At 36.3% G+C, this 13769-nt stretch overlaps 1 protein-coding gene across 2 annotated transcripts in view; it reads left to right on the top strand.

Moving 5' to 3' along the window:
* Positions 1 to 13257, top strand: part of OLFM3 (olfactomedin 3) — a 184980-nt gene extending 171723 nt beyond the window's left edge. For both annotated transcript variants that reach the window (XM_004582002.4, XM_004582001.3), the window contains exons 4-6: positions 646 to 865; positions 9847 to 9953; positions 11920 to 13257. In XM_004582002.4, coding sequence (XP_004582059.1) covers positions 646 to 865; positions 9847 to 9953; positions 11920 to 12597 — 1005 coding nt within the window. In that variant the 3' untranslated portion in view covers positions 12598 to 13257. The remainder of the gene's footprint in view (positions 1 to 645; positions 866 to 9846; positions 9954 to 11919) is intronic.
* Positions 13258 to 13769: the final 512 nt, after the last annotated feature.

Below are 13769 nucleotides of genomic sequence, written 5' to 3'. Positions count from 1 at the left end.
TCTTCATGATAGGACTCTAACTGGGTCAGCAGTTTTGCTGTACATCATGATATCTAAATTATCTATGCTAAGCACAGTGGCTGAACAAAGTGAAAGATTACTAGAACTTAATATCAAATTTTTAGAAAAAAGCTGACGCAGAATCCAATTTTTTGGTGTGTATATCCCAATAATGTGGATCTTAAGTAGGCAGATAGGTAGAATCGGTTAAATAATGTTAGAGTATTTGATGCTTTTCCAATAGTCTTATTCAACCAAAATATATAATTAAGAGATGGGGCCTTTTAGTGTTTCTTAAATGAGTGACACATTATTCACTTTCCAAAACGTTATCCAAAAACTAAATGATACACAAATACATATTTGCTGCAGCATTTTTTTTTTCTAATTGCTGTAAAGATCTATTTGCTAGAATAACAGGCAACCATTTCAGGAGAGATTTATTTTTTTTAGGAGAATAACTGAAGTCTGTGAAGTGACTACTAATTATGATATGGAAACTTATATTTTCATAAAATGCCAGAATTCAATAAATTTAAAAATTTGAAGATTTTAAGTAATTGTCTTCAAGTATCATAATTTAAAATATGTAGCTGCCTGATCTATTTTTAAAAACTCACAAGAGAAATATCATCTGCTTTCCAGGAGTTAAAAGAGAAGATGGATGAGCTCCTACCTTTGATCCCTGTGCTAGAACAGTACAAAACAGATGCAAAACTAATCACTCAGTTCAAGGAAGAAATCCGCAATCTATCTGCAGTCCTCACTGGGATTCAGGAGGAAATTGGTGCATATGACTACGAGGAACTCCATCAAAGAGTGCTCAGTTTGGAAACCAGACTTCGTGACTGCATGAAAAAGCTCAGTGAGTAACACAATTGCATTTGTCAACGTTAGTTTTTAAAGCAGTTACATTGAAAACTACATGCTATGTTTTGCAGATAGGCATAAATACCTAAATATACTGAAACCACTGTCTTCCCTCTCATGATTAAAAGTCTCACAATGACTTGATGTATCTTGATTTATAAGTTCTTCATTTTCAGAGTACTGTTTTACCATTTAGTGGCTTGCAATACATGGTTTAGCAAATACAACCTGTTCCATTGGATACACGCATGGAAATAAGTTTCTATTTCTAGTATGTGATGGTCAATCCTTGCTGAACAAAGAAAGGAATTTTTGGTAGTGGAGAAAGTGTAAGTTACCCTGGGACGAAATGTGAGTCAGCAAGGACTAACACAAATGCCAAACAAGTCTTGTGCTATCCATATTGGTATTGACTTTACTGATCTACTCAGTAACGAAAGAGGCGCCTAGTTGGATAGCTATCCTCCACTCTGAACCAGATCAGGTGTTTGGCATGGAATATGGACACCTTACTGTCTTCTGAAATGTGTGATCCCACTGGGTACGTGTTTTCTAACTTGTATATTGCATTTATGAGTCAATCATTCAATTAAAGTTCTCACAGGACTATCTCAGACCTGAATGCAGACTAAACCAATACTCAAGAATTGAAGAAGCAGTGGTTGCTAAATTCAGTGCATAACAGTCTTGTATTTTTTGACAGAAGATTTTTCATTCATTGTAAGGAAAAGCTTCTGTGGGATAAGAACTAACTTTGGAAGAGAAGAAAAACAATTAAGTAGTATTAATCACGTTATTATTAAAAACTAGTAACTATAGATTCGTAAGATACAATGTGAATGGCCAACTTGGAACACATTAAAGACTTTAGACTTTAGACTCAGCTGATGAAAGCATAGCAAAAATGCACCATTTGATTTCAGTTATCTCAGTTTCAAAACAATGTGAGGAGACACCACATTGGAGTAGTGATGTAATAATACTCATTCCAGGATTTCTAAGAGAATCCAACAAAATCAATTATAAGGAAATAAGTTTAACCCAAAGGCAGGCTCAGAAGTCCTCAGCTCCTTATTGCTCATCAGATAATGTCTACCTGTGTTCACGTATAATTAATATTTTTTAAAATACACAATGTAGATTTCACAGTCCCAATTCTTATTCCTATCAAGCCAGTTGCCCAACTTGTTTAAAAAGGGATTCTCAGAAGTGTACATCTGAAATTGTCTAGCTCTGCTTAAAATTCCTATGCATTCCTTGTGTCCTCACAAGTCACAAGTCAGTCCCATCTTGGTTTGTCACTTCTCCCCTCACATCATATAAGCACAAGTGTTTGTCCTTTACATTCTCTCTCTCTTTTAAAGGACTTTTTTATTTTTATTGGAAAGGCAGATATACAGAGAGGAAGAGACAGAGAGGAAGATCTTCCCTCCAATGGTTCACTCCCCAAGTGACCACAACAGCTGGAGCTGAGCCAGGATCCAGGAGCCCTTCCGGGATTCCCACGCAGGTGCAGGGTCCCAAGGCTTTGGGCCGTCCTTAGAACCGGCGTCCATATGGGACCCCGACATGTGCAAGCCGAGGACTTTAACCACTAGGGTATAGTGCCGGGACCCTGTCCTTTACTCTCTTATTGCTGGCCTGTTGGGAGATGTTTTTACTCCTCATCCAAACACACTACCTATATTCTGGAACCGTTCTCTAACAACACATATCACCTGCCACAAGTGGTAAAGTACTCAGTCTGCAGGTTTCAGTTTAACTGTTTGCCTTGCTGGAATCCTGCACTGTTCTCCCAGATCATCCTGTTTGATGCTGCTAGGCATTCCCAAACTCTAACAATAAGGAATAGAAAATTAACTGTTGGACCCAACACAGAAGCCTAAGAGCTGAAGTCCTTGCCTTACACATGCCAGAATCTCCTGTGGTTGCCAGTTCCTGTCCTGCTGCTCCACTTTCATCCAGCTCCCTGCTTGCAGCCTAGGAAAGCAGAGGAAGGTCTCAAAGCAATATAGTATGTCTCCCTGCACACATGTGGCAGAGAAACCCAGACCAGCTTAACTTAGTGAATGGGACCAGCATTCACTCAATTGTTGTAAAAAGAAAGAAGCCAGAGTGTCATTCTCAATTCTTTGCTTGAATCATCACATGTTCTTTCTTTCAAATGTGGTCACTCAGTCCTATCTCTTCTCTACACTACTTTATGTTTCTCAAGCAATAACATCCTAACCACCAGTTTCAGTTGAAAATGTCCCCTATTCATCACATTAAGCATTTAGTGCAATGTTTCTCAGACACAATAAAATTGTTCATTCAATTATCTCCATAATGGAATCCAAACACCTTTGCATGGAATTCTTCATGAAACAAATCCTGCCAAACTCCCTAGCACTCTTCTTTAAGGTTCTCACCATGCATTCATCATAAGCTGTTGCATTTTAATCCTTTCAAATTCTCAAATGTGCATGTTTTCCACTTCCTGGATGATGAGTTTGCTTTCCCTTCCATGGAAAACCTTCCACACCAAATGGACTTATTCTATTAGGCATCAAGTCTTTTTCAGGCCCTGATGGCTCATCGATCTTGTTTGAATTCTTGCTGCATAGGCTCCTAAAACATTTGTTGCAACCTGTAATGATACTTAGCCATTTAAAAATATAGCATAATTTTAGATATTATTTCATTTTCAAAAATTTCCACTGCACTATGAGGTCAGAAATAATTTATATTATTTTCAAATTGAACTTTTACAGATGACCACAACACACCTGAAACATGATAGCCGGATATTAATGTTTACAGAGTGTTTTTTGAGAAAATTTCATTTAAGAAAATAAGAAAAGATCACAATGGCTTTAAAAATATATCAGAACATATTAAATATAAAACATAGCTACAAAGAGATAACAAAAGTATGATCTTTAGTTTCCATCCATTCTTCCTTCCCCAATAATTCAATATCTAATCCCAAAACACCTCACATTCTGTTCTGCTTACCATTGAAATAAAGGCACACAGTTGGTTTTGTGACAAATCCAGTAAAGCCACCACCTGTGATTCTAGCATTCCTAATGGGCAATGGCTTGTATCCTGTCTGCTCCATGATAATGGCCTGGGAAAACGACTGCAAGATGTCCCCAGTGCTTGGTCCCCTGCCACCAGCACTGGAGACCCAGAAGGAGCTCCGGGCTCTGGTTAGTTCTACTGCTTTCTATACCATGGCCATTGCTGTCACATAGCTCTCTCCCATTCTGACTCCCTCCCTTCCTCACAAACACACATTCTTAATCTCTCTCAAACTCTGCCTTTCAAAAAATAAATCAACCTTGAGAGAGGGAGAAAGAGAGAGTCTAGTGAAAGCGGAAATGAACAGAGAAGTTAAACAGCTTGCCTGGGGCAGAGGTGAGTGGGATTTAACTAAGAAATGTAATAGAAGGGGCTGACACTTTGACACCATGAATTAAGGCCAGATTCCCATATTGGGAGAGCTGATTCAAGTTCCAGCAGTTTTGCTCACTATACATCTTTAGCTGTTGTAACTAAGAAGACAATGGACAATTACCCCAAACTCCAGGCATCAGGTGGTAACCAGGTGCAACCAGGATGACGTTTGTGACTCCTAGCTTCAGAATGGCCCAGAGCTGATTTTTGCAACATTTGGACAAGTGAACCAGCAAAATGAAAATCCTTTCTATCTCTTCCTCTCTGTTATCCAAAATGGCAGGCTGTCTCTATTCTTATCCCTCAGTCTCTCTCAGCTGTATAATTGTATGCAAATGACTTTTTAAATAATACTCAGAAATCTTATCACCAAGTGTGTAGACGAGGGGACTTTATTTTAGGTATCTTTAACAACTGTACTTCCTTCTTAAGGCTACTGAATTTTCCAGTGACCTTAGGCAAAAATAAATGACGTTTTATACATAATTATATTCATTATTACATTAGATAAGATATGTGGGCATGGTATTAAGATTCAACGCCATTTAGAAGTCCTTAATCAGATATTGCAAGATACAATTACACATTAAAGAAATGAACAGCCAACAAATGGTTTCTCTGCTTTGATGATAGAAAAAAAAAACTGATCATGCTTGATGAATCTGAAATGATCATTTTCCTGAGCTACAGATTGATAAACATGAATTATGCCTGACCATCAATAATTTAATGGATAAAAGTCTCCTCTGCTACCATTGTATTTTCTGAATTTTTAGCACATACACAGAAATCATACTGTAAATAGTAAGACTTTTACATGTCTCATGGCATGCAGCAGAGCATAACAGGAGAAAAATCAATGAAGTAAAACTCCTAACGCCCTTCTTTGCCATCTACTTTTGTATTCTGGGAATTTTGGGTACTTCAGGAAATTATCGCTTCTATCTCTTTATAGTTTTCCTCATTTCTGTGGGCAAGACTGAAATGAAAAAGATAACAACATACTTGAACAAAAGCTGGTTTGGGGATCATAAAAACAAAAATTCTTTCTATTACTTATTTTGTTTCTCTTTTATATATCCTTTGCTATTATCGCTGCTAAAATAACCCTATGTCTCAAAAATTATAATGGAGAAAAACAGCTTTACAAATGTCTGCATAAATCTTTAATTTTGATAATATTGTCTGAAAATATCAATTTTAAAACAGGGAGACAAGAACCATTTTTAAGGGGAAGTTATTCTTGGAAAGAATAAACACTGGAGGTGAATTCTTTCTGATATTTACTTCTGAGAATAATAGTATATGATGTTGATGATTGATATGATCATATATATTAAGAGAAAATGCCAGATGTTAAGGGATAAGTCCCACCACCTCTCTTCATCCTGGTCCCTGCCTCCTGATTGCAGACAGGGGAAGCAGTGAATTATGGCCTTATATTTGGATCACTGGCACATATATGGGAGGCTGATCAGGAGTTGCTGGCTCCTGGCTCTAGCCTGGCCCTTCTCTGCCTCTCGTGAGCATTTAGGCAGTGAGCCAGCAAATGGGATACATCTCTCCATCTCGTTCTCTGTGTCTCGCATTCTTTCAAATAAATAAGTCAATAAATAAGTTCATTTTTTTTCCTTCAAACTTGTTTTATTAGAAAGAATGATTTAGAGAGAATAAGAGAGACAGAGAAAAAAAAAATCTTCCATTAAGCAGTTCTCTCTCCAATCCAAAGCCAGGAGCCAGGAGCCTCTTCTAGGCCTACCAATTTGGTGCAGGGTCTCAAGGCTTTGGGCCATCATCCACTGCTTTCCAAGGCAACAAGGAGGGAACTGGGTGGAAAGTGCAGCAGCTGGGATACCAACTACACCCATATGCAAGTGTTGTGAACTGGAGGATTAACCTGTTGAGCTATTATGTCGGCTGCTAAATAAATTCATTTTTAATTAAAAAAAAATTAAGGTGATTACAGAAGGAAAGGAAGAGTCTGTGTAGAGGTCCAACCAGTTGGGCCTTTCTCCTCTGCTTACCCAGGCATATTAACAGGGAGCTCTAGACTGAAACTGGAACACTAACGATTTGAATCAGTGACCATGTGGGATGTTGGCATTACAGGTGGTGCTGACTCAACCCACTATTACACAGTACTATCCCTGCCTCTAAAAAAATTTAAAGCGGCCAGTTATATGGATCAATAAATCCTCACATTCTAAGTTCCATGATTCTATTTGGGTGTCGGTTTGTGTCATAGATACCTCATTTTCTATTCAGCTCGCTGCTTATGGTGTGGAAAAGCAGTAGAGGATAGCCCAAAGCCTTGGAACACTGCACCCACAATGGAGACCTGGAAGAACCTCCTGACTTTGGATCAGCACAGCTCTAGCCATTATTTACATTTGGGGAGTGAACCAGCAGATGGAAGATTTTTCTGAAAACCTGATCTGCTTTCCCAATTAAAAATAAATAAATATTCAAAAAATGGAAAAAAACACTAAATTGTGTATTTAGAAGGAAATTCTTGAAATGCAACCCAGTGGTTTCTTTTTGTTTTGGCTCTAGTAAGTAAAATACACTTAACAACTTAAATGTAGGGTTTGAGGACTGACACATATTTCTACTACTATATTTATTTTTTCAACAGTTTTTGGTTAATCAATCTTAGACATTGCATATGGACTCCCTGCTCTGTGAGAAGAGTTTGGATAACTTTCAAAAAATTCACTTTATTTCAGGTCTCGAAATTCAATTCATTTTTAATCTTATAATAATACCATATTGTCAACACAGGTCCACATCTTACTTTCACTCAGCATCATACACCCTTTTAAATCCAACATTTGTATTTATATAACTGGAGGAAGCTTTCTGCATAACTTCTTTGATATTCTTTTCCACTGTTTTTCTTATTCCTTTCATTCTGTAAGCCTTCCTCCGGTGTTTGAGCTTAGGAATCAAGGCTATTTGCTTCCATAATCTTAATTCTACTTCAAGAGATAACTTTCTACTCAAAAAACAGTGATTTCTAATAATGTAATTAATTGAAATACACAGTACTTCTTGTATGTTTTTCTTTCCCAATATGAGGTATACAGTACAGAAATCTTCCTGAATATCTTACGGTCTCTTCTGTTCTCTAAGTTGTCTTCTAGTAGGGCCATCATTTTTCTACAATTGTGCCATAATTATTGTTAATATATAGATTTACCAGATATCTTCTCATTCTTGATTACCCATTAACTGCTAATGACTTCAGGAATAGATCCTTGAATCTCTTTTATTGAAGTAATGCTTAACATTGTGTCCAAGGCAACTATGTAAGTAGATTGCTCGGGACCTTTTTCGAAAGCCTTGGATCGGCACTTCCAGTACCTATGTTAATTGTTATAGATTTGCTTGTCATTAGCACAGTTGTGCAGATTTTTAAATCTGCCATATACAGTCATGATTCTAAGAATGAAACTAGAACCAATTGTTCTTTGGGCAAGATTTAAGTCATAATCTTGTTACCAAAGTTCTGTTCTCACTTGCAAAGCACTGTGACCCCCCATGTGCCTGTGTCCCTTCCTTCTCAAATTCAAGGTGGAGCATTTCCCTCCCCAGTAGATTTCTTCCAAGTAGGCACTGCTACATCCTACTTTTTAAAATCTTTAATGACAATGCCCATCTCCCCAGCCTTCTGGAAATCTGTTAAACATTCTCACTAGTTGTACTTTAACCATTCACATGGCTTGGGGTTTGCATGTTTGTTTTCTATTTTTTTAAAAAGCTTTAGTCCTTTACTATGAATTTAATGAGGCCATCCATAGGCAGGGAAAAAGAATGTATTACTGCTTTGTCTTAAGCCAGAACTACTTCTCTAAGCCCAAGAATAAATTGCTGTTTTGCTTTGTGGTATATTTATTTGGGGTGACGGAAGAGTGTTGGCTTTATATCCATTTCAATACACTTACACACAAAATTTTCATTCCGTTATGCATATGAATTTTTAATTAAAATACTTCGGATATTATTAAATTTTATTTACTGCTTATTCAAATGGTATGCTCAACAAGTTCCCTTGAAAATAAACTAATGTTTCAACCAGTTCAAACTGATATTGCAGTAATCACGCATTTTTCAGATATATACCAAACCTTAGGCTGAATTACTCCAAAGACATTTAACCTCAAATACTATTATTACATTAGTAGTAGTAGATAATACCATAAAGTCTTCTGAAAATTTGGTCTGCTTTATCAGGCCGTAACAAATTATAAAATAATGCAGTATCTTATGTGATTGCTGTCACATTCAATCTCTTTTAAACGGGGAGAATGTATTGAATTCGGATTTCTTGAAATGCTAGAGATTAAGAAACTCAATGTGGTTTCTGTTTTCACAACCACTGTCCTGTAGCATGTCTTGTAATTTCTCCAGATTTATTTTTATTCTTCATAACAATTCTAGCTGGTCATGGTCTCTGTTTTTTCCAGCTGAATTGATGTATCATCTTGTCTATTTCTGAGAATGTCGTCGTTGGGACTTTGATGAGAATCATACTGAAGCTCAATATTGCTTTTAGTAATTATGTAAATTCTGCCATTCCAAGAACAAGCTTTTTAGTTATCTCTCCCAGTTCTAAAAAATATATATATAATACGTTGTCATTCTGATAATACAATTTATAATCACCACATTGTACTGTGGCCAACCAAAACATATTGCTCATACTAAATTATATTTTGATATCTATTATTCAGTCTTCTTCCTCCTCCTTTACCATCTCATGCTTTTCAGATTCTATAAATCAATATTTTCAGTTCAACTAACCCATTTTTACTTTTGAAATGTGAAGGAGAAATTTTGCACATATTTTTCTATGTATTACTTATTTTAGTCATATGGCTTTGACTTCCTTCTATTTTGTTGCCAATTGCAATATTATATTCAACTGCAATGTTGAATATCCAGTTTTTATATTCATCACATTTTCTTTATTGATTAATTTGTCAAAAAACATATAAAACAGAAATAGGCCATTAAAAAGCTGTTAAAACTGATAAATTGCTTGTCATCACTGTAAACAAAATCAACAAAAAATAATAATAGCTGTATGCATCAATAAAGGTATAATTACTTTATACAATCAATAATGTATTGAAAAACAAAAAAATAAGAAAAGTATATTACAAATTGTTATGAAATCAAACAGAAATAAATTTATCCCAGGAAGTACAAGATTTTTAAAATTACTAATATAACATACTGATGAAAGAAATTGTGGAAGACACAAAGAAAACAGAAAGGTATTTCATGGTCATGGACTGTAAGAATGAAGGTTACAATGAGTAGAACAGCAGAGCAATGTACAGATTAAGTGGAGAATTATAAAAACCGACTGCTTAATCAACTGTACCCGATGTGAATGATGTTCCATTCTGAATATGTGATTTTAACCTCATGTATTGGCATCTGTATCCATCTCTTTGCTTTTTGTATGATTATGTCTGTTGAATTTGTTGGCTATGATTCAGTCAACTAGCTTCTGTTGTATAATTTCAGCATGTGGTAAATTGATGAAAATCACAGGCCCAATTACAGTCAAGACATCTGGAACAAGATTTGGTGCTTGGATGACAGACCCTTTAGCATCTGAAAAAAATAACAGGGTATGTTGGTTTCACAAACTTCCCTTCGAATTATGCCTTATTTATTTATGTTCTACACTATTCATTTTCTTTATGCTTATTAGTGTCAAATTAAAGGTAATGCAGTATTTATAAATGTTTGCTATTTGATAATATTAATAAAGCTGTGAATACCTAATAAACCTATGTTAGAACACATACTATAATCCAATTGTATACTGATAGCAATTACACGATACACTCTTCAAACTAGATAAGAGAAAAAAAAATCAAAGTCATTTCACAAAATGCCTGTAGAGTTTAGAGGTAATTTCAAACAAATAGCACCAACTTTTGGAAGGCTTTTGACATTAAATTGATATTATCTATACTATATAAATAAACATACTAAAATTTTTTTTAAGTATTTGGAAACTAATTCTTTTTTTTTAAGATTTTTATTATTATTATTGGAAAGCCGGATATACAGAGAGGAGGAGAGACACAGAGGAAGATCTTCTGTCCGATGATTAACTCCCCAAGTGAGTCACAACGGGCTGGTGCGCGCCAATCCGATACCGGGAACCAGGAACCTGTTCCGGGTCTCCCATGCGGGTGCAGGATCCCAAAGCTTTGGGCCATCCTCGACTGCTTTCCCAGGCCACAAGCAGGGAGCTGGATGGGAAGTGGAGCTGCCGGGATCAGAACCGGCACCCACATGGGATCGCCGTGCGTTCAAGGCGAGGACTTTAGCCACTAGGCCATGCCGCCGGGCCCGAACATAGTGAAATTTACCATTTCTCTATCCTTTACCTTACCCAACTGAGTACAAACTAAGATTCTCAGGAGTCCCATTCTTTGGCTACTAAAATGGTTTCATCAAAAGATGGTAGTGGTGAGCCTGCCTTGCTGGCTAAATGGTTGAATTATCACCTTGCAAGGGCCAGGATCCTATATCAATACCAGTTTTTGTCCCAGCTGCTCCATTTTCGAACCAGCCCCTGCTTGTGACCTGTGAATGAAAGAGAAAGGCCGGAAGTCTTGTGATCCTGCACCTATGTGGGAGACTTTGTAGTAGTTCCTGGTTCCTGGCTTTGGATCAGCTCAGCTCTGGCTGTTGAGGTCACTTGGGGACAGAACCAGCAGACAGAAGATCTTTGTCTCTCTGATCTGCCTTTCCAATAACAGTTTACAAATCTATCTATCTATCTACCTATCTATCTATCTATCTATCTATCTATCGATCTATCTATCTATCCAGCTATCTATCTATCGGTAGTAGTGCTATTCCTTGCTTAAGAGAACAAATGTTGATTGAAGTTTCTGTTGTATCTGCAAGAAAATACTCAGGGGGATGTATAGTGACTGTGTAGTGGAGACAGAAATGTCTAGATGTGATGATACGGTGCCTTGTGCCTCTCTACTTCTGGATTGAGGATGGACTCCCAGTAAAACTGTTCCGTCTTGACAGTTCGATGCTGGACTCTGCCATTGTCTGTAACTGCAATAATGGACTTATGACTGTTCAGGAGGAACTCTATGCTGTTGTAATGATTTGCTAGAACTCAAATTTGGGGTTACTGGGTCGGGGGAATAGTGGAAATACTAGGGACTATGAAAATAATAATAAATGAAAATAGATATTTTGTAAAAATAGAGCAAGCATTATTTTTCCAGAGAAAAGTGTGATTTGAGATAATTTCCTGAAAGTTAGCTCAAATGCAGTGATGTATAAAATGTTAACATCCTATTTGCTCATTAATTATGAACTCATTAAAAATCAAAAATTAAGCACAAAGAAGATATCAGTCAATAAATTACATGTTGCACAATAAATTACAGTTGCACAGAGTATTCATATTATCATACTCAGCAGATAAGTGATCACATAAATGTGGTTTCCAGAAACTGAGAATTTGGAGATTTTCAATTCTCCCATTATCTTTATTTTGGCTCATTGAAAAATACAAATACAGAAATCAGTTACATCATTTTTTTTTCTTTTTAGGTTTGGTACATGGACAGTTACACAAACAATAAGATTGTGCGTGAGTACAAATCAATTGGAGACTTTGTCAGTGGGGCAGAATCAAGGACATACAACCTCCCTTTCAAGTGGGCAGGAACTAACCATGTGGTTTACAATGGCTCACTCTATTTTAACAAGTATCAGAGTAATATTATCATCAAATACAGCTTTGATCTTGGGAGAGTGCTTGCACAACGCAGTCTGGAGTATGCTGGCTTTCACAACGTCTACCCTTACACCTGGGGTGGATTCTCTGATATCGACCTAATGGCTGATGAAATTGGACTATGGGCTGTGTATGCAACTAACCAGAATGCAGGCAACATTGTTATCAGCCAACTTAACCAAGACACTTTGGAGGTGACGAAGAGCTGGAGCACTGGATACCCCAAGAGAAGTGCAGGGGAATCCTTCATGATTTGTGGGACACTGTATGTCACCAACTCTCACCTAACGGGCGCCAAGGTGTATTACTCCTATTCTACCAAAACGTCCACATATGAGTACACAGATATTCCCTTCCATAACCAATACTTCCACATATCCATGCTTGACTACAATGCAAGAGATAGAGCTCTTTATGCCTGGAACAACGGCCACCAGGTCCTATTCAATGTCACCCTTTTCCATATCATTAAGACTGAGGATGATACATAGACAAATGTGACTTCACTGATAAAAACAGTGTCATTTGTAATAAACTCTCTAGGACCCCGTCTATTTGCTCCTCTACTATACGTTCCATCATTTCTCCTAGGCAAAACATTTTATTGTAAAGTTGGTGTTAAATAGCAACAGCAGCAAAAGCTGAGCCTGAGTTAACATGTTGGAACTATATCTTAACTCCTAAATTCACAAGGCCTATTATGTCCTTATCATGAAAAGCACTGAAAAGAGTTTAGAATGCTAAAGTCATAGTTTTGCAAAAGATTGATGATATGCCTTATTGTAGAGTCAGAGACTAATGGTGGCTTAAATGCATGGATGACTTTATTTTTTTGTTAATGAAAAAAAAATGTCATTTATTATGTCTTTCTGCTCCACATCAAGAAATATTGTGGTAAGAAATAGGGTTAAATGTGTATATTCCCCCACATATATTTCAAAAAATATTTAAGGATTTCATTTATATGGAAAATATTAACCATTATGCTCTTAACACAATTCTCTGATGCGGTGCTGTATAGTCATTTTTAAATCTCTTGCTAACATTTTATTGGCAATATGTATTTCTACCATTGTAACCACCATTGTGCAATTGTATCTCTTCACTTCTATGGAAGTAAGTAACATTTTTTATAAAATACACTGAAATTTAATCCCAATGATTATTTCAATGTTCAAGTGTGGTCAAGAATCTTTTCCTTTCACAACATATGTATTATAAACTAAACAAAAAAATCAAATTAGATATCTTACATTGAGTCTTCATTTTACTCTATTTATGGATCCACTGGAAATGAATGCAAAATCTAGTTCAGTACAGCTCCAAAGAAAGGAACTAATACAGCTGCTTGTAGAAAATATATCTGAGTCACAAAAGTTGGACTTCAATTGACTGGGTTACTTATTATGTATCAAACACATTTTACTATTTATAATTAATTATGCTTGTGATAAGTATTTTACATATGTTTGCAAAATTATCAATAATTTCATTCTTTGTATCAGAGCCCTAAAAGTATATGAAGCACATATGAAAAATCATAATTGTTTTTCTGTAATGTCCTCTAAACTTAGATTCAGAATGCTGGAAAATTGCTGAACAATATTGATGCAAAACAAAATAATTGTGGATACTTGGGAGTTGTTCATGTGGTTTTTAATGT

Source organism: Ochotona princeps, chromosome 2 (genome assembly GCF_030435755.1).
Source record: "Ochotona princeps isolate mOchPri1 chromosome 2, mOchPri1.hap1, whole genome shotgun sequence".
Lineage (NCBI taxonomy): Eukaryota > Metazoa > Chordata > Mammalia > Lagomorpha > Ochotonidae > Ochotona > Ochotona princeps.
Note: the sequence above shows the minus strand (reverse complement) of the source record. Positions and strands in the feature narration are given on the sequence as shown.